General features: G+C 45.9%; 1 protein-coding gene across 1 annotated transcript in view; it reads left to right on the top strand.

Moving 5' to 3' along the window:
* The window catches only part of LOC142566708 (endoplasmic reticulum transmembrane helix translocase), a 311,329-nt gene extending 286,044 nt beyond the window's left edge, over positions 1–25,285 (top strand). The window contains exons 22-25 of the mRNA XM_075677546.1: positions 1,380–1,522; positions 9,578–9,689; positions 14,937–15,080; positions 25,128–25,285. Coding sequence (XP_075533661.1) covers positions 1,380–1,522; positions 9,578–9,689; positions 14,937–15,080; positions 25,128–25,235 — 507 coding nt within the window. The 3' untranslated portion in view covers positions 25,236–25,285. The remainder of the gene's footprint in view (positions 1–1,379; positions 1,523–9,577; positions 9,690–14,936; positions 15,081–25,127) is intronic.
* The last annotated feature ends 224 nt before the right edge of the window (positions 25,286–25,509 follow it).

Raw genomic sequence — 25,509 nt, 5'->3', positions numbered from 1 at the left:
CCGGGAAAAAAAAAAAAAAAAACCCGAGGGCGCATTCAATAACGAAAATTTATTAGTAGCCGACATGGTCACTGGACTACTCGTCTTCACTAGTGCTGCCATCGTCATCGTTGCTGCGGTCCCACAGCGCGTCGTGGTCCAGCGAAATTTCAAATTTGGCAAACGACCGCACCAGGACATCTTGCAGAACAGCAGCCCACGCCAAATGCACGCAACCACACGCAGCCGTCAGGGAGGCTCTTTTGACAGGTCCGGTTGGCGTAATTTCGCAGTCTTCTGCCGCCAGCCACTCTTTGTACTCACGGCGGAGCAGAACCTTAAAATTAAGGCGAAGGTCCGGGCTTGTTTCATGACCACGTCGCACTTCAATGGCAGGGACCGATCACGCATTTCAGCAACGTACGCCGCAAGCTTAGCCTACAGCTCCGGAAAGCGTCCAGACTTCGGCACGTGGGAAATTTCTCACTTGCCGCCACAGGGTGAAAATTTCGCTTCTCTGCAGTCGCCACTCTCGCACCACCCGTTTAGAAACATCGAAATTGCGGCCCCGCTGCGCAGTGATTTGTTTCTTCGGCGTAAAGGATGGCAGCTCTCTTGAACGCTGCTGTGAACGAGTGCCAAAAGATTAGTGGGCCTGCAGCACTCATGACGACTGGGGAAGCATAGAAGTAGCACGTAGCCGGCAGTCAAGTGGAGCGCGTCAAGAAGTTGGTCAAACCAATACCAATGCCTTTAAACAGAGAAAGAGAAACCCGCGAGCGGTGTCTGCTATTTCATGAACTACCGATACTCCCCGCAAGCGCCACCGTTCTGAGGGTGCCGCCGCAAATGGGAACAGCGGCGCTTCATCAACTATCGACACCCCCCCATGAGTGTTGCATGCACTGTAAGACTTTCAAAAATGTTGAAAAACCCTTTCGAAAAGCGAACAAACACGCGGGATAGCGAAAAGATGCGGGTAGGGCCATAGAGCAAACATAAAATTGTAACTACGTTGTAGCTTTCATTGGTATCGCTTTTTTTTGGCGGGCCATGTTTTGGTTTCGATTGTAAGTCGACCCCCCCAACTTCAGACTTTCAAATTTTAAAAAAGGGGTCGACTTACAATCGTGTAAATACGGTAGATGACATTGCTTGCACTTTTCTAATCATTTTGGACAGCACTGGTGTTGGTACTGCACTCGGACTTTCTGAACAGTCGCTGCACTCTCACAGCACCGCAACAAAACCAGTTCAGCAGGTGCAGCCAGATCAAAGAGACTGCATGTTATATGCTTAGTCACGTTGAACACAAGCCACACCATATCCTAGCATTCGCAGTGCCCTTTTAGGTTGCTTGTAAACATCTCTAGAGCAGGCATTATCTTGTGTGTGTGCAGCCTCTGAAGGTCCTTTCCCACGAGCGTCCGTTGCCCAACATCTTCAACGCGTACACCCTGCTGACGGTGCTGCTCCAGTTTGCAGTGCACTTTGCCAGCCTTGTCTACCTCGTCCAGGAGGCTACTGCACGGTCACCACCTCGGTGAGGGGCATAAGTTGAATCACATTTGCTTTGTGCATACAATTTATTTTGCTGATACTAGAACTGTGGGAACTTCTGACCCATCGGTTATACATTTAGTTACTACACTTGGCACCCTCTAGTAGTCGTCTCCCAATTAATTGCACAGAAATTGCTTCTTCAAGTGATCAGATGGGTAACACCAAGTGTGGTTTAGGTGAGTTGGTTTAGCATGGTACAGTGTATACACAAGTTTTAGACATGTTTGGTGGAAGTAAGCTATAACGATTTCACTTTAGCTCATTTAGCATACGAGGCTGTTGTCAGTATAGTAAGCGGATAAAGAAAGGTTGGGTAAGAGGTGGACGCCTAAGTACCCTAGCAAAAATTCTAATACAAAAAAGTAATGGCTTATGAGGTTATAGACACTAATACAGTCTATTAGTGTATTAGTCTAATAGGTCCATTAGTGTGTTACTCTAATAGGCCTATTATTTATTTCATTTATTTATTTCATAATAGTACTACAGGCCAACAATTTTTGCCCATGCAGGAGAGGCTATACAAAGCAGGAAAAATACAGTGTGGCACAAGAAATGGCTTTCAAGAGATTGCAATGGACAACACAAGATGTGTGTGTGTGCGTGCGTGTGTGTGTGTGTGTACACAACACTCTTTCACTCAAACAAATACTGTTCTAGAGCTTTAACAAAACCAGAGGACTTTCAAATGACTCCCAGAAGACAGTTCCAGTCGTAAAAGGTCTGTGGGAAAAAACTATGCTTGAATGTTACAGTTCTTGAAAAAATTGGTTTGAGCAAATTACTTCCTGTGTGGTGTATTCTTGTATACGATAGCTGCTTAAGTATTGTGCGATGCAGTATCTTTAGTTTATGTGTCAAAAGGTTATGAGTGAACAACAAACAGAACATTTTCCTGTATGCTTGAAGTAATGGGTTGTGATTGGTTTCCATTAGTGTTGTAGGTGAATCTAACCTCTTCTATTTGTTATAAATGAACCTAATCACTTGCCTTTGCACCATCTCGAGTGGGTAAATGTCCTTCTTTATGAACAGGTCCCATATGCCCGACGCATACCCTAATTTTCATCTAATAAATGTGATGTATACAAGAAGTTTAAGATTACTTGGAGCACCCCTAATCTTCAGTCTCAGAAAGCACAGCTTGGAAAATTATGAAGAACGAATTTCTGAAATATGGGCTGTCCATGTTAAAGCGTTTGTTAATGTAATCCCTAAGTATTTATGATGTGTGACCTTCATAATAGAATGATGTAGTAGGCTGTAAGAGAAACAAGAAACCTGTTTTTTATGCGAAGTTCACAAGATGACAGCTTTATCTAGGTTAAGTTGCATGTAGTGCATTAGTCTAATAGGTCTATTTGTGCGTTAGTCTAATAGGTATATTGATGTGAAAGAAAATGTTGCAGTGCACCAGATGCAGAACGAAAAACAGGTGTAATTGCTAAAATTGCTAGAAGTATTTATTAGCACAGCATGTATTTTTACAGATTCTTCTTTCCAGATCTTCGTCACGTCAACAATCTTGATTGCCAGAGCTTTTAGTCCACTTCGACCATAGGACGTCCTTTTGAGGAAGTGGTTAAAAAAACCTGAGCAGAAATATACACACATAGAAACATTCAAAAGCAAAGGTGCTAGGTCTATCACTAAAAGTTTAAGCTAGCAATACTTGCTTCTAAATTGGAATAATGTGGCTCCGCACTTACTACCTAAATAATGTTAGGAGAAAGTGCAATATGCTAGCTCGAAATGTTCATCATAACGAAAAAGGATGCCACCTGACATGATAGAACAATTAGCACACAAAATCAACATACAATGTTTTGTGTGTTAAATCGAAACTGAAGGCAGATAAGGAGCAACTCTAGGCAGAAATCTTGCACAGCATTGTCGGAAACGGGCATGTCACTGCTGCAACACGTGCAATAATTGGCCTGATGAGAGTGTATCGAATTATGTCAACCGTTGGGATAAAAAAAGAAAGAACACAACTTTATATTGTACCATATATCTATAGATGCCTAAATAAGTAGAATAATTACCTCCAAGTGGTAGAATCGGCGCCCCTGAAATAACTGCACATTGATGCATGCTGATAGATCCACATAGTTGGGAAGCACAGGGCTAAAAACAGCTGCCTTGCATTGTTTTGCAGTTGCCACAGCATCCACAGATGGTACTATCCAAATATACTACAGCAAGAATAAGATGGCGTGGGCACTATTTATAAGGCGCATTTCCCTTAACCCTTTCAGGGTAGATTTTTTTATTGCAGATTCCAATTTTTCTGAGGGATCTAGTTCGAAAAAGATTTACCTTAATTTTTCTAGGGTGACCGTACAGTGAGAAAAAAATATCTTGCATTGGTATATATGTACTGTTCATTCATAAATAACAACAATAAAAAAAGGAAATACACTTATAAGAATTACAAATTTGATGCATTGTTATACACATAGTTCAAGGCTTAGAAAATGCGCACATGAGAATGTTTCGCAAGTCTCAAGTGTTCCTGCTGAAACAACAGGCGTTCGGAGCCGCGAGGCAATGCCACATAGCAATCACGATTATTTATAGATGAAGCCCCCGACCCGTAGCACTGCTAGCACAAAAATCAGTCCACGGTATGCCCCGCGCACTGCCGAAACACGCGCCTGCAGAGATGTGCTTCACTGCAATGCAGCGGGCGTACCGGTTTTTGTCATGTGCTCTCGTTCCCCACTTCGCACACTCCTCGCAGTCACAGCATCAGTGCGTGTTCCATGCCGCTGCCACTGGCTGCTGTTCACCCATTCTCTCTCTGTACCTGCGTTGACGTGTGTGCGCGCAACACCAGTCTGCGCCGTTTCTTTGTGTGCGGTGTTAGGAGAGAGAGAGATTCTTGTTTATGGAAGGATAAAATTGGGGTAAAGTGCAGCGCAGTAACTGCCTCTCAGTTGAGGGCACCTCAACCGCGCTGCACAGAGGGAAGGGGAATAGATAGAGGGGTGAAAGAGGGGCGGCGGCGGCGGATAGAACGCCGTGCGCGGGCAAGTCGGTGGCCTTGGCCTGTGAGGCGCGGTGACGCGCCTAGTCGTGACGGAGCAGCGCTTCCTGCGCGGCGAGAGCCGTGTCACACATTTGACGAACGTTACCGTCGATGGCTGGGCACTGGACGAGCAGGGCCCGGAGTGCAGCAGCGAGAGCGGCTATTAGCGCGTCTCTGGGGTCGCTGTTCGCAGCGGTTGGAGGGCTGCATGACGGCTTAGCTGCGGCTGTCTGGCTGTTGCGGCCGCGCAGGGCGTCACTGTACGATCGGCCCTGCGGGGAGCTAGCAGACGTAGACGGAGCGGCCATACGCGGCTCGGTCGGTGCGGCGCCGGCTAGTTCAAGCGCTTTTTTGCGCGATAGGGGCCGCTGAGACGAAGACAGCAACACGGCCGCCCTTCTCTTGCGCTGCCACTCAGGACAGCTCGGTTCGGTTGAGGGGTGACGGCCACCGCAATTTACGCAGCGTGGCTTTTTGGCGGGGCAGCCTCCTTTGGCGTGCGACTCACCGCAGCGAAGGCAGCGGGCGTCGCGGAAGCAGGTGGCGCCGGCGTGGCCGAAAACGCCACAGCGGTCACATTGTAGTGGTCGAGGCAGACGGGCACGAACCGCGCGGAGCTGCTTGAAGAGTCGCACGTTTGTGGGTACGATGCTCCCGGCGAAGGTAACAGTGACGCTAGCGCCACTCCGTGAACATGACAGCACCGCGACTAGGGCTTCGATGTTTTCTTTCACAGTACTGGCGTCGAAGGATGGGTCAACCCCATAAATGACACCCACACAGGAGTTGCTGTGCAGTGCCTTCTAGCGCACCGCCACGTCACTGATGTCGCACACTGTGAGGAGGGGCGCCAAGTCGGCGCCGCGCGTCACATCCGCAGCCACCACATTGCGACGAAAGTTCACGCGAACGCATCTCACACCTGGAACACAGGAGAGTTGGGCCGCGATAGTATCCCGCGAGAGTGCCAGGAAGGTTGCTTTGCTCCCGGTGGGACGGTATAGAACCGTGACTGATGTATCGTGTGCGACACCGCCGTCAGCGGGTGGGGAATGCGGCTCGAAGTCAACGAACCGTCGAAAACGGCGTCTCCTTCTTGCGGGCTTCTCCGGCTGTAACGCTGCGGGCTGGCAGGGTTTTTGGCTGCCTCGAGCAGCTGCGGGGAGTTCCGCGGGTTGAGCTCCCCTGTTCCCTCAGGTACTGGGGCAGGGGTAGGCGCTCTCGGCCGGCTCTTGTTGGACGAGGGGCCGTCAGCTGGGTCGTCATCGACGCGAGCAGCCACCGCCACCGGGAGCGATCCCTCGTCCGCCGCAGGTGCGGTGGGCTTGGTGTTGGTGAGCGGGGGCGACGACAATGATGGAAAATCCGGCCGGACAGGACTTGCCTCGGGCGAGGTGGTCGCATCCGTGCGGGAGGACGTAGTGTCGGCACCAATCATGCTTGCGGTTGGCAAGAAGAAGGTGCCGGCACTCTCGTCAGTGTCGCCGGTCGACGGGCAGCTGGCATCGTCGTCGGTGGAGGTAGCCGTAGTGGGGGCCTCTGAGGTGGTGTCCGTTGAGGCGGACTGTGCGTCGTGGTGGCCGCTGGGAGCAGTCTCCGGCGCATCAAAAGAAAACGCGCGGAAGGAAGTATCCAGGGGTATTGGATCGCGCGCGGATGGCGTTGCACTCCCCTGCGAAGGTGGGCATGACGGCGCGGAGCTCGCCGAGTCGGCCGACAGTGCACGCAGCGTACGTGCCTTCAGCCCGCGCTTCCAGCGCAAGGCAGAAGGCGATCTGCTGGTGCGCGGCTGCCGTCCACGCGGGTGGTGCTGCAGGGCTCGTCGGGACTCCGAATCGTCGAAGCCAGGAGATGGCTTCTTCGGCCTCTTCCTCTGCTACTTCTTCGGAGGGTCACCCATAAGAGATGGGGCCTCCGTGCGAAAGCGTGGCTCAGTAGGTCGCGCCAGCTGCCGTTCGAGCCCTGAAAAGGGCTGCGCTCATTAGCGCGGTCGAAGGCTGAGACGTGCGCGCGCGAGTAGTGGCGGGCGAGCCGTAGTCGTCGGAGCGAGGGGCGATGCGACCGCTCGCTTCGAGTGTCCGGGAACGTCTCCAGTGTTAGGGGTGTTGCAACTAGTGTGGTGTTCTATTTTTTTTTTCTGAACTGTGCAGAAGTGCCAGTGAGCAAAGATGCCAAAGTATAAGACTTTAACGCTGCAGCAGAACTTCTGCTTGATCCAAGAAACAGGTAAAAACACATGTTCCAAGACCGAGTTGGCTGAAAGGCACAGCGTGCCCCACTCAACATTGTCCACATTATTGAAGAACAAGTCGAAGGTACTGGAGGCCTACAGCAAGACATATTCTTTGAAGCGGTCGCGAATACGGGCTCCCATGTACCAAGATGTGGAATCAGCCTTACTTCGCTGGCTGCAGAAAGCAAACGCAGCCCATCTTTCTGTCAACGGAACGATACTGCAGGAGAAGGCCAACGACTTGGCTCTACAACTTGGGCAAAGAAAGTTCAAGTGTAGCAATGGTTGGTTCAGCTGTTTTAAAGAGCGCAATAATTTGACCTTCGTAGCCGTCTGTGGCTAGAGCGGCAGCGCAAACGAGAGCGTCGTCGACGACTGGAAGAAACACACCTTGGCTCCGTTGCTTAGCAAGTACGGTGCAGACGGTGTGCACAACCTTGAAGAGGCAGGCCTTTTTTACAAGATGCTGCCCACAAAAATGTTCACAGCGAAGGATGCCATGGTCAAGGGTCGAAAGCAGGGCAAGGAAAGAATTACCGTTCTGTTCGGTGCGAACATGTGTGGTAAACACAAGCTGCCGCTACTCGTAGTTGGAAAGAGTGGGAAGCCTCACTGCTTTAAAAATGCACGGCTGCCACCAAGAGATGAGCTTATCTACCGGCACAAGAAAGCCTGGGTCACAGGCGCAATATTTGAAGACTACATTCGGCAGCTTGACCGCAAGTTCGCGGCCACAGGCAGGAATGTACTCTTCATTAGCGACGACGACGCTAACGAACCCTCCTGAGCACCTGCTCTCGGGGAAGTTATCGGATCGCTGAACGTTATCCGCAGTTTTGTTGAGTGCCCCGGTGGAAATTCTCAAATGCTGCACGTAGTTGGCCAGCTAGAAACATGACCCTTGGAGCCTCAAACTACAGGACGCGGCAAACCAGCATCTCTGATTACTTTAAGTAATCCAAAGATTGATGAATAAAGGTAGAGCATTCCTGCAGCGAAATTTTTTGCCTGGGTTGCATTTTTTTGTGTGTTCGGTTAATTCAAAAACCCACTTAATTCGAAGATTTTTTTTCGGTCCCGATGACTTTGAATTGACGAGGTTTTACCATACAGTGAATTAACAACGTTTTACCATACAGGGAATCCAGAACCCAGGGGGAGCCACGGACTGGCCGCATGCTAACTAAACAGTGGCGACGTCTACGCTGAAATAATTATCAAACTGCACTTTTTGAAAATCCTGCGCTGATGACAGAATTCGCTGGCCAGCCGAGCATGTCATCACGTGTCGTGCGGTTTGGCCATGCTTTACTGTGATAATTCCATCGTGCAGGCCTTGTTATAGCACATCTTTTTCTGAATTTTGCGCTGTAAGCTGACACAGCTTATTTCATTCAGTAAAGGCCAAGTCACACTGTAGACAGCCATGACACCGATGCCAACATGACAGCAACGATCAGTCGACTAGTCGGCAGAAAGTGTCACTGAGAGATATTTTGTCATACTAGGACAACAATGATATGGTTGACAACATTGAGTTGACACAGTGTGACCGGCTTTCGTGCCAACAACACCAATAAATCTAGTCTGTCGACTGTTGTTCAGCCTGTCTTCATACGATCGGTCATTTAGAAAAAATGTCAAACCGACAATGTGATTGCCGGAGCAACTGCACTTTCATATGCATTTCTTCATGTTCAAAGCAAGTCGGAGAAAGCTTTCCAAGTTGAAAAGCACGATTGTCGGCTCTTTCCAGCCGTCCACATTGAGTTTTAGCCGTTGAATTCATTCAGCAGAATTTAGGGCTAGCATAGCTGACAAATTTGTGCACCCACTATTGGCACACCTTAATTAAAGAACAAGGAATTCAGATGCTTGATTATTTGGGCTTTCCTGCAGTGTCACCACCTACTTGTAGCACTAAAATAATGATAACCGAAATTTCGGACGCTGCATGACATTTCGGGCAAGAATTGCGTGTGCGATGCTGTAAGCATGACGGCCATCAAAAAAGTTGCCTTCCTATTGACTAGCACAAAACTGCAACTTTGGTTGCTTACTCCCTACTAAGCAGCACTGCTACTGCCTATAGCATCCTAGAGTGGCTGGTGACATGCAATTGCGGGAAGCTCGCCATCAATATGTTCGTACTCGTAGACCTTATCTGTGATGGAGTGTAAGATCAAATGCACAGGCTAGACTGATGGCCTCAGTGGTGGAATGCGGAATCACGTGCGGTCCGCTCTGTGTCCGAAAAGTGTTCCAACTGCTAAACAAAAATATTAACTAGAAATGACATGCTGGCCGCCCATGTGTGGTATGGCTAGCGGCTTGGCTAGTTCGACCGCAGTCGGCAAGCCAATATGCCGATCTCGCGTGATAACACCAATCTCATGGTTGTGCATTCGCGGCGATACGGAGTGCACGTATGTAGTACATTTATTGTTACTCGCGTGCATCATATCTTCACAGTAAGATGCCAATGGGCCATCAAAATCCACTGCAGACCTTATGCTGGCCTGTCAGAGGCACCCAGTTATGTTTCTGTCGCATAGACTTGATTTCGACTGATTTTGCTGATATGTGTGTCTATGTTGATAAAAAGGTATTTTCAGGGCCGATGCAATTTCATTATTATGAGGTTCAACTGTAATTAAGAAAGAAAATAGCTGTGTGAGAGTGTCTGCACAACTTAGCCTCTGCAGTGTCGTCATTGGAAATGATCTGGGTGGGAACATGGCAGAATCTGTGTCCTCTCTCCCCTCATACAGGCCTGAGAAGTTTTCTGATAGGGACGACGAGTTCAAGCCATCCCTCCTCAACAGCACTGTGTACATCATATCCATGGCTCTACAGGTGTCCACATTTGCCATCAACTATAGGGTGAGCATTGCCATGTCTTAGCAGTTGCTTAAGACACGATTGTTGTGAAGGTTGTTGCCGATTCAACAGACCTGACTGATAAACACATTGCGCAAATAATGCAGTACATTTCAGTGCATTTTCAGCATGCTCACTTTGACAACAGTCGAACCCGACTATATCGAACCAGTTTACATAGAATTATTCTATATATCGAACAATTTCTGGACATGGTATAGTTACAATGAGTATATATAGCAAAAGTTACGCTTACATCAAACAAAAACAGCAGCGACTCCCGATACATTGAACGATAAGCGGCGGAAAGTGCCCCTGGAAGTTGGCTTTCCCTCACGGTGGCAGGAAAACCCGGCGGCGCGGCTCCATCCAACCGCTCTCCCTACAGTGACCATGCTGCCTGAGCCGTCGACACTCCCCTGCAAAAAATGATCCTGGCCCGCCCACAGCGCTTGCTCAGACAGCCAGTCAGAGGCTCTTGTGCCCTAGTCGTGCAAGATGGCGAAAGTGCAAGTGGTATCGCTGCCTTTCTGGTTCATTGTGTCTCGCATTGTGTCAGCGCATTGTGGACCTTCTCCCGCAGTGTTGCCGTGCTGAAGCAGCAGAATTCGCCTTTCGTCGTGAAGCTCGAAATCATAAATTGGGTCGAATGCGGTGAGAAGTCGGATGTCCCCGCAGCGTACAAGATTTCGAGGAGCACTCTCAGCACGATCTTGAAGAATAAGGGGGAGATAAGAGCTAAAGCGGCCAAATTTGCGACACTGTGCCCATGGCTCCTGATGCGTACAGACGGCCGTGTACAAGTGGTTCATCCAAAATTGCTTCATCCTTGCCGACTTTTCCGCGTACTCGGTGATGACTGTAAATTCTAATGAATGTGACAAAGCCATTGCAGGTGTTGCCGAAGTTTGAAGCAAGCTGTCAGAATTTCCGGAAACTGTTGACAAATCAACAGTGGACGAGTTTGTGAGCGCAAATGATGGTGTCACGACCATAGGAGAGCCCGAAAACGAAGACTACATTGTCGACATCATACCGAGCGCAAGTGAAAGTTGGCACGATGAGGAAAGCAAGGACGGTCCTTTGCCCACATCCTCCGAAGTGATTGGTGCGCTCGCACTAGTCCGGTGCTTCTGCGGGAATGCGTAAGGTTGTGGCCTCAGCTGCTCTGACTCCTTAGACAATGTGGAAAAGTGTGTGTGTCGCAGACAGTAAAATTGCTCAAGCAGAAGAAAATGCAGGACTATTTCATGCTAAACTACGCTAGTTTCATCAATAAAGTGATTTTTTAAATGGTATGTGCTTTTATCACATCCAATTATTTAGCAGGCTTATATAGAATTATGCTCTATATCGAACTGATAGGCATTTTTTTGCGAGTGTGAAATAGTAGCCGGGTTCGACTGTAGTATGCTAGAGCATTTTATTTTTTACATCTCACATAAGTTTTGATTTCTACAGTTAATGTTTTAATTTTGCCTCATGTACTGGTGTGCACCTGGTGTGCCACCTCAGTATAGAGTAGTGGTGTGAGGGCCATTTGAGTTTGCATCGCTCTGCTATGGCCTCTGTATATGTGACTTGTTCCACTGCACTCACGTGGGTGCAGCCATATTTGATCACACATGCCCATTGCTTGCCTCCAATGCTTCTGTGTACGATGGCAGCGCATGATGAAGCTGTGCTTTCAGCGACTGTCATCAGCAGTGAGTGAATAGTGTGAGGAGGGGAAACCAATGATGAGAGGGCAGACAAGGAAGGAGGAAACTCAACAACCAACACATGGGTCGCATTTGTGCTGTCAGTAAGGCAGTATTGGATAGCCTCGAACAATCCACCATTGTCGTCTATACAGATGAATCTCTGAATGTTGTCGCTGCTATGCAGCACATCCACAAACGTAGGCACAAGCATGGCAGCATCTGTGGCATCGTCCGAGTTGGCAGCCAGTAATCTCAGCATGATATGGCCACTTGCACGAAACCAGAAGCTAGGGGTGTGCAAATACCGAATAGTAGACGTCGAATCAAATATTGAATCTAATAAAAAAAAAAAAGAAAGCCGAATATTCAGTATCGAATACAGGAAATTTAACACAAGCTCTTATGCTTCCAAATTTTGTGCAAGAAACACAGTGCTGCACATGCTCAGGAGGCTAATCACATTACTTAGCAAGAATCTTGCTAGCTTTCAGCAATTTAGGTACCTATGAATCGAGATGCATAGTATGGTCTGCTTTTTATTAAAGGGAAGGCCAAATTAGTATGCCCGCACTGATAACTCAGTTTGTAAACGAAGGTCTGGAAAATATTTTTTGTCAGTTGAATGCCTGTCAAATAGAATGAAGTGCTTTTTTCCTTCTGAAGCTGAAGAAACAGTGAAGTCCTAAATAACAATGGGGTTTTCAGTTTAATAGTTGGCCATACTATGCTTAATAGCAATCTTCTATTGCTTAGAAAGCATTCCTTTCCAATTGTATTCCAGAAAACACAGGCTTTTTCCATCTTTATGGCAGGTGGTTTCTGTTGGTTATCGTCAGCTTGTTATAAGGCCAATCTGCACGACAGACAAAAGTGGGGAATGCACATCACGTGACTCAGCACCACTCTGCATTGTCATCTGCGCTGCATGCATCGACCGCAGTCAGCGCCAACAATAAAGAGTTCTCAGATGGGGAGGCCCACAACAAATTCTCACTACTCCCTTCCCCCGCTTTTTTCGTCTGCATCCATCTGCCATCTGTATAAATGTGCCTGCGGCCAGGGGTCAGCGTACTGTCATATGATATTTTCGAGCCTACCATGTAAATCCAAAGCTAGTCTTGTGACGGATCAATCGAAACTATGAAAAAAGACCGTTGTGCTGCGCCTACAAATGGTGTTTGGAACGAGAGCCCACCATACGGTATTTCGCAAAGATGGCGGCCGCGAACGTGCAGCGGTCATCCCGTGCACTTGCTTTCATTGGCAAGGCAGTTTGTTGGCTTTCTGAGGGTCGTGCGACCGCTGTGAATAAATCTGCGTTGATTCAGTAACCATAACTTAAGCCACCAACATGTAATGACAAATCTCCGATTAGGCCTAATGGGCCAGACAGTGTGGCCAATGGCGCAGCCATAATGAAAATTTGCTTCCAGCCGATGTGATAATGATGTGATAACTGCAGCATAAAGGTTGTCGATAATATGTTCCAACGGGTGGCTCATCAGTGATTGGTCGCGAAATCCATGCATATGGGTTAGATTGATGGCTGTTGAAGTAGCGTTTGGGTCTGCGGTCGACCAGCCGGCAACTACCGTGAGCAGCCGTGCCAAGTTCGTCTGTGTGCTAGCGTGTGGGTAGAGAGCACCAAACTGCGCGAATCTGCGTGCGGGAACACTGAACTCGAGTAATTGATGCTATCAGCATACCTTTCAGTGGCTTATCAGACCGATTTGTGCGCATCGCGTAATCATGTTGATGAATATCGTCGACCTGGATGAGCCTTGTACTGAGAGAGATTGTGCACCATGGTAACGCTACGGATGTCAAGGTATCCAACATGGCTAGGTCATTTACCAAAGGTACCGATATTCAAAAAATCGCTTATTTGAGAAATCATATATTAGATATTCAATTCGTGAATTGAATTATTTGAACATTCTCTATTTGATTCGAAATCGAATATTCGATTATTCGCACACCCCTACTGGAAACCCAACAACAGGCGCGTTTTGAGTCTTGTGTGCTCGTGCATAAACAAAGCTCTGAACTGCATGCATGGACATGTGTATCTGATTCGATTAGCATACCTTCCAGTTGCTAATCAATGCAATCTTTGCACATGCTTTTGCGCTCTCCATATGCGCTAGGGCAGTATCCTCGGGTGATCACTTTCGCAAGGCTTGGCAATGAACGCATCGAAGCATACGGTCGACAGCACTCTTGACCCTGTACGAAAATAGTGAACATGGTACAGAGCCAAAAGCGCCGTCGGCCGTATGCACGAACAGGAGCAGGCATTGCAGAGAGAAAACACATGAGACCGTAATGAAGGCAGGCAGTGATTGAATAGTGTGAGGAGGGGAAACCAGTGATGAGAGGGCAGACAAGGAAGGAGGAAACTCAACAACCAACACATGGGTCGCATTTGTGCTGTCAGTAAGGCAGTATTGGATAGCCTCGAGCAAGGCTCACCAAAAAAGGCTGACAAAATTTGGACAGCAAACTTTGGTTTTCAGCATATTCCCTGTCTACGTGCAATGACAAAAGTCTCGTGAAAGTGGCTACTGATTTAGTTATTGCAGAGTTCAATTCAATTATGTGTGATGCATTTACTGTGGCTTAACTACATCTGGCCCTCACCCATATCTGCCCACAGTTTCTTCTCCATATGTGTTCCTGTACCATTTGCTTGAAAGTGACATAATGGCCGAGTGAACTTGGTGGACTCTAAGCAAGCTCTTAAAGGAACGCTAAAGCTAAGCTATCTTAGTAAAGGCATGAGAATGAAAGAGCGGTACCAAGTTCATTTATCCACTAAAGACCTAATGAGTTTTGAAAACCTGTGTTGTGCTAAAGTAGCTAGGCATAGGAAAATATGTATTACAGTCTGGGACAGTATGCTGGTGCACCAGCACTGAGGTTCTAGTATCAAGGAAGAAAAGTTTGGCCTTTATTTTTTGCAGTGAATCAAATTAAATGAAAGTACTGGATTTAGTCACCCTCAAATGTAGACTGTTTTATGCACCTTGGCATGACAGCAGAACACCATAGGGCAGCATTTTTGCCTCCAGTAGTGGATTAAGAAATTGCATTGGGACCATCGCAAGAGCAATTTTCACAGCACCATTTTCAGACTTGTGCCTGCTTGCTTACTAGTAGCAGGTTTGGCAGCCATAGACTTCGTTTTCCTTGTTTTCACCTGGAGCCAAATTTCTTTTACCTCTTCTGTTGGTGTTGAACAGATGTTTCTTCTATCCTGCATCATCTGCAGATAGCTTTTCACAAGCCCTGTGTCCGAGCAGCTGACAATTTGAGTTGGATTTCCCAAATGTGAAATTGAATGAGCTGGCGCAGTGCTCAAGGTGGCATGGTTTCATAGTTTGAACAAAGCTTGTCTCAAGGGTGAAAGGCGCAAATCACAATACTGAACATGAAGCTTCGGAACCTTTATCGGTTCTTTGTTCACAGTCTCGCAAACTATTTTTTACACTGTTGTCCAATAAACTTTGACTTTGAAACTTTGACTTTGGTTCTGTTCGTCTTGCAGGGCTACCCATTCATGGAGAGGCTGAGCGAGAACAAGCCACTTCTGTACAGCCTGCTCATATCGGGTGTTTCAGTCGTTGCGCTCGTGGCTGGCCTGGCACCGGACGTGGCCAAGCAGTTTGAAATTGTCCAGTTTCCTGGAGATGTGAGTGTCATTTTCTGGTGACCAGAAGGCAGTAATTTTTTTTCTCTAAAGCCACTAAACATTTCCTTAATAATGAGTCCTTGTGCTAAGAGCCATTAACCCGTTGTGGTCAGTTGTCGGGCCCCTCCGGACAACGCAACACGGCCGTAGTGCTCTACTGTCAGCCACTGCCGAATGAGCTTTTTCGTGGTTGAATTGCGCACGTGTTTTCTCATTATGCATGATACGCCATTTTATAAGAAGTAAGTAAAGATGGAGGTGCTTATGCAATTAATTATTCGAGTGCTACGTAGAGTAGCTCTGTTTCTGTGCCGCTTGCAGCGAAATATGACCGCCTTCTCGTCGAGTGCCTTCTATGGCGATAATTCCGAAGCTTTTTGCAAAAGCAAAAAGGATTTTAGTGAGGAACAGAACTTTGTGCTTCCATCAGATGATGAAGATAGGGATTCTACAGAAGCCAGCGACAAAGAAGGCGTCGATGTTGGAGTTGGTGGCTCTGGTGTTCCTCTACAAAATTGGCAACAATAATGGAGAACTGCACACAGGAGAATGCTTTGAGCATTTCCATATGCTGCTCAAGTGTCAGTGGAAGACTTGGGAACAAAAAGCAACTGCAAAAATAAACATCCTATGAGTTTTTCTTGCACAGTTGTTTTCTTTCGCGGTTCCCAAAGCTAGCGAAATAGTTTCATGTGATCAGTATCGTGTGACCAGTTACAATGCATCACAAAATGTCAGCACCATTGCTACGTGCGTGCACCATTTCTGTAGATTAACTCATAATTTATTGGGTGAGGAACATTTGCAGTAGAATCTTGTTCATGCGATCGCATTATGTATGCTTTCCCAGCACCAACATTTGCAATTGAGAACACAAAAAACTGACACAATTAAGCTACACTTATTTTTTACCGGTTAATATTTTCCGGAAGACAAGATCTTTTGACACCAACGTTCAATACATCACTGAGCTGCACTTGTATGATAAGTTTTCCGGGCGCCAGATTCCATGTAAATAAATGCGCAAGACATGTGCAATATCAGAGTCCTTCAGTGCTTTTGTGGTCATGAAACTCCACCCGCAGTTCTATACAGGGACAGAAGCTGCCACTAGGGTCGCTGCTGTTAGTGTGGGGGCATTCCGTCTTCATGCGCGCCACACTCAACTGAGACTGCTGTACTGGTTCGAGGCAATTGTTTATCTTTCATCAAACAGCTAATATTTAACTATCACTCATATTTCGCCTTACATACAATGTGGTTATTGCATCTGCGTGCGAAGAAGTTCCTTTCGCTTATCTTTGCAAGGTAGCAAGGCTACGATGGAGGCAGTCGTGCTGACACAGCGATATTGAACGTACGTGTCGTTACAGCTCATTTCCTTATCTCAGGCAGGAGAGCATGAGATTATTTATTTATGAATTGGTCGTTTCCTTGGGCTTGTGACACCGTGCAAGCCTAAGAAACCCGCGAACTCGCAAATTTAAACCTCACTACGAGACTTGAGGCAGCGCCGCTTGCGCTAGCTATTTGCAGTGAGACTATCTATGCATTATTTAGCATTATTTAGGGCAGTAGACTAGTATCAAGTGATGAAATTGTATAAAGCATTTATTATTCAGCAGCGCTCGTCCTTGTGTACTGGAGCCAGCATGGCACAAACACAACCAGTGCAGTTTCCAGTGCGAACCAGTGAACTGCAGCAAGGACCAGCACCAGTACAGCACAAACTCGTGCACCCCAGCATCATGGCCGTGGAACCAGCGTCTCGTCCAGTGTGATCCAGCTCTTATGCAGCATTCTCACTGGTGTCCCAATGGTTCCCAGCGAGTGCCAGCGTCCCCGGTGCGATTCAGTGTAAAAAAAAAAAAAAAAATGTGCTGGTTTTACACTGAAAGGCACTGGAAGACGCTGGTTTTTGCAATAGGGCGGTGGTTAATGCGGAGCTAGATGGGTGCCAAATAGAGCAAGCATATTATAATTTTGATTTAACCATAGTTGTGTACAATTTAATCTTTAAATTGGAGGGAACAGAGAAAAATTTATGCCTTAGAAATCCAAGCATGGGATTAGCGTTGTTAATCACATGTTCAACGTGTATGTTCCAAGAGAGGTTGTGAGTTATATGCACGCCAAGATAGCGGTAACTAGTAATGGGGGTTAAAGCAGAGTTATTAAAGGTATAAGCAGTGTTGTAATTAACTTTATTGTGATGAATTACTTTCATGGCCTTACATTTTGAAGTATTTAGCTTCATAAGCCACTTGTCGCACCAGTTAGAGATAGCGTCATGTCAGATTGCAAAATAGGAACGTTCTGTTGGTTATTAATTACACGATAAAGCACGCAATCATCAGCAAAGAGTTTAGTGCTAGAGTTAATACCGACAGGTAGGTCATTAATATAAATAAGAAATAGTAATGGGCCTAAAACCAATCTCTGTGCTATGCCTGAAGTAACAAGAACAATAGGAGAGTCATAATCATTAGCCTGAACGTACTGTGAGCGGTTAGTCAGAAAGCATTGAATTCAGTCTAGGATATTAGGGTCTATATTAAGCGCTTGCTCATTTTTAGGAGGAGGAGTTTGTGATACAGTGTCGAAGGCTTTAGCGTAATCTAAAAAGATGCATCAGTTATCAAATTTTTGTTAAAAGCTCCATAAAGTTCGTTAGTAAAAAGAGAGTAACTGCGTTTCACAAGAGAAGTGCTTCCTTAAACCATGTTGACAAGGAGAAAAAAACATATTTGATTTAACGAAACATACCAAGTTTGAATAAATTATGTGTTCGAGAAGTTTACAGGGTATACTGGTTAACGATATTGGCCTGTAGTTTAGGGGAGAATGGATGTTACCTGATTTGTGAAGTGGAACCTCTTTGCCCACCTTCCAATCATCTGGGAAAATAGAAATCTGTAAAGACTGCGAATAGAATTCAGCAAGTATGATGGAAAAGTAAACTTTTCTGTTTTTAAGAACTTTGAATTTATGTTGTCAATACCTGCAGGGCTAGACAACTTTAAATTTTCTATCAGACGGCACACCCCAGCTGAATTTACAGAAATGAAAACCATAGCGACAAAAGCAGAGTTGGCAATTGTTGGCATAGAGAAGGCTGTTAAACTAGAAAAGCGAGAAACAAAAATATCCTTTAGCACATTGCAGCAGTCACCATTAGGAACAGCATCACCATTGCTGCCGAGCAAGTGAATCGTGTTAGATTTGCTGCCATGAACTACATTCCAAAATTGCCGAGGGTTATCTTTAATAAGAGAGGGCAAGGTACAATTGTGGAACAGGTCTTTTGCCTGCGCAGCGGCATTTTTGTACTCGTGATCAGCGCAGTTGTACGCGTGCCATCGTTCAGGCGTCATCGCCACTTTCGCTTGGCGGAATAACCTTTTCTTTTTGTTTAACAAGCGCTTCAGATAGGCGTTAAACCAAAGAGCTTTGGAAAAAGAAACAATGCATTTTTTAGGAATGTAGCGATTGATCAAGTAGGCAACTTTTTCTTTTAAGAGAGGCCAATTTTCTTGAACCGTGCGACTGTAAAAGCTCGGCATAAAGTCAGTGATGAATTCTGCAAGTTTGTTATTTATGGCAGAGAAATTCGCATTTTTATAACCTTTAATAAATTTGGCTTGCTTCTTGTGAGGCATACAGGCCTGAATACTGCAGTTAATGAAGCAATGATCGCTTAGGCCAGGCAAACAAACTAGGGTTGAAGCGAGTTCTGGAGTTGTCGTAAGCAGCAAATCTAGTACATTAGCAGAATGAGATGAGCAACGGGTAGGCTGAAGGACCAGTTGCCTAAAGTTGAACTCCAGGCAAGTATTCAAAAACAACAATCATTCTATTGAGTTTGCCGTGAGTCTTGGCAGGTCAGTAGTTCCATTATTAGCATGTAAATTAAAGTGCCCGAAAAAAAATAAACGGCAGTTGGGAAATTGCATAGGTAACTTATTTAGGACATCATGTAGTTTGTGACAAAACGTGTTAGAAGACATTGGTGGTCTGTAACATACGCTTATGATAAACCGTTCATGCCCTATAGATATCAGTGTGCTAATAAATTCTAAATTACTGTCAACCATAATAACATTAGAAACAATGGTATCCAGGACAGCTATTATACACCGTCGCCTTGATGACGAGTACGGTCAGAACGATAAAATGTGTACTCCGATTCGCAATGCAGTATTTCGTGGTCGGTGATTGCCGAGGAAAGCCACGTTTCACTCAGTAGTACAACATCCGTGAAACATGTGTCGATTATCGATGATAAGCCATCGCATTTGTTACATAGACTACGTACATTGGAATATAAAAGGGACAGCTGACTGGATGGGTGCGTTCGTGCTAGCTACATCGATAGTGCGCACGAGCTGCCGGCATTTGAGGCAGGCACGCAGGAAGCATTATCAATGTTAGCGGTGTTGCGCAGCTCGCGAGTGTCAAGTTCGCACACATGGTCAGTGACATGGCAATACACATATGCAATTTTGTTAATATATAATTTCTTCCCGTGTAGCGAGAATGGCTGTCCAAAGTTTTTACCAGATTCAAGCAGCCTTCTCCAGGAGTTTTGAGTTGCCCTCGAAAAGTCTTCGCTAGCAGAAACCTTTGAAGACTGAAAATGTTATCTTTTAGCTTCGACGATGTAAAAACTTAACAATAATAGGTTGGCACTTATTTGAAACATAGGAGCCGAGCCTGTGGGCACGTTTTATTGCTTCATCTGATAGGTTAGCGTCAAGCTTATGAGATATAAAGTCTCTTATTATTTTTCACTCTGTGCCCATTTTTCAGAAGCACTGTCGGCAATCCCGTAGAAGATCAAATTATCTCGACGAGATCTGTAGTCCAACTCAAGTCGGGAATTAAGTGCAGCCATGTCACTTCTTACAGCCGTATTAACTATTTGCGGAAGGTCAGGGACATGCCGGCCTGAATTCAATGACTCTACTGTCAACTCAACTGTGGCTAGCCTAGTAGAAAGATTGATTACTTTCTGTTCTAATAAAGTGTGATTGGTTTGAACTTTGTTCAGTATTGCAAGAAGCTCCGCGTGACGAGAGTCAACTTTAGCAGAAAGGCTGGAGATAGCTGCTAGCACCTTCTTGTCCAGACCTGGGTTTAGTTCGACGTCCCTGGACAACAACAAGCTAAGGACATGAATACACTCAGAAGCATTTTCATGGATAACACTTGGGCCAGGGAAGAGCAGCAGGCGTATATTACTGGAACACTGTGAGTACAAAGATGGGCGGTTACCAACCTGCACAATTAAGGAGAAAAAATTCACAACCGTTCTCATAGCTGCTGCTCCTTCTTGGCCACTGAAGGGGACAGACGACGGCCAGGTGTTTAAACCAGCAGCAAGTGCTGACGTCGACGTTGGTACTGGCTGGTCCAAGAGGTGAAACAGCAGCTTCCAAACAGTTGCAGCTGGAGCAGAGGGCTCAACAGTGGGAACGGTGATAAAGTGGATCATTGATGTAGTGCCATTCGTTGGCACCGTAGAAGCAGCGCATGGAATTAAGCAGTCACAGAAGAGAGGCGAAATCTGAACAATGAAGCAAAAAAAATTCACAACCGGTCCCATAGCCGCCACCCTTCCTGGCCGCTCAACGTCGTGTTGTGCAATGCATCTTCATGTTTGTTCATATGAGTACGTCGGCAGCATGCACGTCAGCTAAGCGATGGATGCCGTACTCCAGACTTGCATTGAAAGAATTCCTAACATAATGCGCTTCGACCATGATAGCGCCACACCTCGAGGGTGTGCAACTCAGGAAGCAAACAACCTGTTTGTCAGATGCTGACGCTCGGGCCTTGGATCACATCACCCATAGATATCAATCAGAGCATGCTGTTCAGTGAGCCGCAAGAGTTCAGCGAGCGCACTCGTCGTGGCAGCCCACGGTGGCCGCTGTATCTATGCTATGCTGCAGATGCAGCTACATGCAACTGTAGTGGTAGTGCAGTCCACTCATAATGAAACGACATTGAATGATATAACAGTTGTAACGATGAGTAGAGATGAGTATCAACTTGTGCATTAGGGCCATGAAAAAACATATACGTATAAAAATATTTTATTCTCCGCATATCGGATTAAGGATCAAAATTGTGCCTTCTGGGGCGCAATGGGAGATCGTTGTTCGGAGCACGCATTCAGTTTCACCGTGCACGATTGGCCTAGGCTACGGCAATGTTGCCAGTCCCGGGGCGCGGCCACATTTTTGGTTACGTCAAAAGGACCACACGCTCCTGTCAGTTATTTTGAAGCCGAGCACATTGTCTGCTAGGAGAACAGAACGCAATGAAAGATGTGCAGTTCGAGCGGTCATGCGCCCATTACGAGACCAGCTTCACACGGCAGGTCTGGTAGATTGGATTGAATCCAAATACAAGCTTTTGTAGAACTTTTGACCATGTTGCAGAAGGTCTCCAGCTCAGATGGGCAGCATCCTGTGACTTGTGTCATAGCAGTAGTGTGCGAGCAATTTGCATTTGCAAATCCCCACAGCCAGTCTGCTTTTTTTTTTCTTTTCGTGGTCTGGCTCACCCATTCTGCAGCTCCATTGGATGCCAGGTGATAAGGTGGCACCAATACACCATTTATTCCTCTTCGTGAATGCTTCATCCTGCTCACCTATGAATGAGGCTCCATTATTTTACACCACAATGTGTGGAAGCTCCTTGCTAGCAAACATAGCTTCTCAGTCAAGCTATAGTACCTTTTGTGAAAGGTGTCGAAACTCGAATCCACTTTGAGAAAGTATCTATTGCAATGATAAGATGTACATTCAGGTAAGGTCCGGTGTAGTCTACATGGAGTCTTGACCATGGCGTGACAGGCACTGGTTGTGCTGCACGCTGCTGCACCTGGCAGATGTGGCATGCAATGTCACTACCAAGTGAAGGCCACCACACTTCTTGCCACTGCTGTCATCTTTGACACTCCTGGATGAAGCAGCTTTCACTTTGAAATTGTGCGGGGACAATCACCCCATGGTATGCACTTTCCTTTCTCACCCAAGTCTAGCCTGTGACCACTCCACAACACTTCTCTGACTCTTGACAGTGCTGGATTTCTTGCCTCTACAGCAGCATTGGACACAACAGAACATGGGGGCAAACCCCTTCAGGCATGAACCTATCAGCTGGACAGCGAATTCTTCATTCTGCAGTTGCAGAGGGCTCAATCCATCAGCACGTGCAGTGCTAGGCCCCGGCCTATGAGAGTGTAACGATGCCCTGAGAGGTTCAGAGCCTACCGTAGCGCTCTTGGAGAGCAACATTCAGGAATGGGTGCATTTGCTCCCAGTAAGCCCGCCAACAGTTTGTGGTCTGTGACGGCTTCAAAATGTCGCCCCTGCAAATACGGCCGAGGCCTGGTGATATCACCTAGGACCTTCTTGTCCAGCTGGCTGCAATTTCTTTCAGCAGCAGCTAAAGGCAACAGGACATTTTTCTCCACAGGGAGCCTGCACCAGGAGTGAACCATGGCTATGCATCACAAATTAGGACCAATGGGTTTGATGAACCAAAATGTGCCAAGACAGTGTCAAAAGCTAGCAGTTCTTGCATCTTTCAAATGCCAACTGTTCTTCATGTGTCCAGCATCAAGGGGAGTCAGTTATCACCAGCCTGTTAAAGAATGTAGAACTGTGGAAAGGTTGGGCATAAACCTTCCACAGTTAACTTCCGTTAATTCTACCCAGACGTGACCAACAGAAATGATCAATTTACCCGGCGGGTTTAGTGATACAGAATCCAGAAAGAAAAAAAAAAACGTCTGTACATACCACTGAATCATTTCACAGTATTCAGCTTACTCCAACACACCCCCAAATTAACTGCGCGCCCACTTTTTGTGTGTCCAAAGTATAAAACTGATGTAGAAATGCCATTAAAGCTCCTAAACAAAGTAGAAATCTAATGCACATCCGATTTTTTTAGCAAGAAAAATAGGCAAGGGTCTAATATGTGTTGCACAATGGCGGCCGGTTTCCTAAGGTCAGCTTCGCCGCACGATAGTTTTAAAGTCATCTTTGCCGCAATGCATGCATGGTATGCGATAAAGCACACAAACGTCGCAAAAGTAGTTTTTTGTTTCGTGTCCGATTGCACCGTGCAGGCAATTTACGGTCCAATTTCCCTGAAGAAAAAAAAAGTGCACATTAGAATCGGGTAAATGCCATAATCAGACATCGTGAGCTAGTGTTATTGCTTGAAAAGCTTCCTAGGCTGGGCTGGCTGAAAATTGGTGTTTTCGACGGGTGATGATGCGTGTTCAACACATTCACTTCTCCTAAGCTGTGCCGAGACAGACGCTGCGACTAAAGGGGTTGCTCTATTGGGGCCACCATAGGGATTAGGTATGTGGTGGCTCGATCTTGCGCACCCTTGCATGTTTTCACTCGCACCTATAGCATACAGTGCACGGCTGCCATGTTATTGCTCTTGGACGTTATATGGAACATGATGCCAATGCCGACAGCGGAAATGTGCCTGGAGTGTCCATATATTGTGTCACAGTATTTATTGTTCTCAATTGTAAACATTGATGCTTAGAAATCATACTAAACGAGAAGATATCAACAAAGTTCTACTGTATGTGGATTACATTTACTGTATGTGGACAGTAGAACTTCTAATGTACCACAGAAAGAACAGCGCTTCAAGACGGGACAAAGGAGGAACCACACACTGTCTGTGTCCAGTTTTGAAGTGCTGTTCTTTCTGTGATACTGAACCAAATAACCCGTCAGTTAATCCTCGCAAGCTTATAATGTATGTTTTATACTAACTGGTTTAGATCGCAACTAGCCTTCAGCTAGGGAGCCAGATGCATATTTAATAATTTTCTTTATAGTATACGACTTCATTTTTAAATAATGCTGTTTTGTTATTCTACTTTACCTGCTGGCTGCGAGTAGTAATGTTCTGAATCTGGATAGCCAAAATAAGGCAGATGCCAGGAAAGCATACATAAAATCGCAAAATAAAATTGTTGTAATACACAAAAAGAAGTTGTTGAAAGTGTCAATTTTTTTTAACAATGCCAAATATATCATTTTTCGTTCGTATACCTGTGAAACGAACTTGATGAACTTGCAGCCACAATGTTGTCACTGTAGAATAATACAAGCTTTGGTGTAGAAAAATGCTTTTTTCTTTGTTCATGCTCAAATTTGGAATGTGAAACAATTACTTTTATTAGCCATCTTTTAACATCTATGAGTGAAGACTTTTTATGCAGAGAAAGGTGTGTGCTTTGTCATAAAACAAGCTTGGGTAAGGCATAATGTGGGGTTTTGTTCTCCATTCAAAAATTTTGAAAATGAAAAGTAGTTACTGTGCTTATGTCATCATGCCCAGGAGGATAATGCAATGCATGATAGCAAGCACACAGTAATTTGGTGTAATTTGATCAACACGGGACTCAGAGTGCCAGGTCATTATGAATGGTTGATGTTCACAGTGGCCTTCTAATACGGTTGCATTGGCTATGCCGTATGATTGCAGTCATGGAGAAGTTTTGTTTGCTTATATTTAATACTAATGTAACAAGAATGTAACAAGGCTCAGGTCACTGGTTTGATTTTCAGCCGCAGTGGCCAATTGAGGCAGAATGCTGAAAAAGTTGTGTACTGAGTTAAGGCTTGTTGATTCGAATTCATAGCGAATGAAAATCAGTGCGAAAGGAAGTCCTCGACCTGCAGTGCACGGATGTGTGTCGTCGTTTTGTCATTTTGCAATGTTCACTATGTGTGCTGAGCATTTCATGCACATTAAAGAGCCTTGGGTGACAGCATCTGTCATAACCTAAGTGTTTATTTGCAATGTTAAATTGCACAACTTACTCTGTGTGGGTGTTATTCCTTAACATAGGCAGTTCTCTGTTAGTACTGTAAAGAAGAATGCGGGAATGACTCTTCCATGGCTTGCATGCAATCTGCTGTGGCAATAAACTCGGCCAAGCGCCAAGTGTCTTTTTATTGAATGGCTGCCCACTCTTTTGTTGCTCTTTTCCAGATGCAGCGGATCATTCTGCAAGTGCTGGCCTTCGACCTTGTCTGCGCATTTGTTGTCGATCGCACCTGTCTTTTTATTTTTGGCCAGGCAAAGCTGCGCAACTCTTGAGCAATGCCAGGACATAATAAACTGCGGTGTCATTCCTGCATAAGCCACAATGCTTTGTTTCCTTTCCAACAACTTGGAAATGTGCTCTCTCCACTGTTTCTTACACCAGGTCACCTTGGTGTTTTCACGTAATTGCAGTCAGTAAGTCGGGGATTCAAGCACAAAGGTTTATTTTGCAACATGTTTCTTCCTGGAAGTTAAAATGCATGCTTTCAGAAACTAAACTTGCTTCATATACTTACGCAGGCTGCAAAGGTGATCCACTGGGAATGAG

Source organism: Dermacentor variabilis, unplaced genomic scaffold (assembly GCF_050947875.1).
Source record: "Dermacentor variabilis isolate Ectoservices unplaced genomic scaffold, ASM5094787v1 scaffold_13, whole genome shotgun sequence".
NCBI classification, from domain to species: Eukaryota; Metazoa; Arthropoda; class Arachnida; order Ixodida; family Ixodidae; genus Dermacentor; species Dermacentor variabilis.
This window is presented reverse-complemented; position numbering and strand designations above follow the sequence as displayed.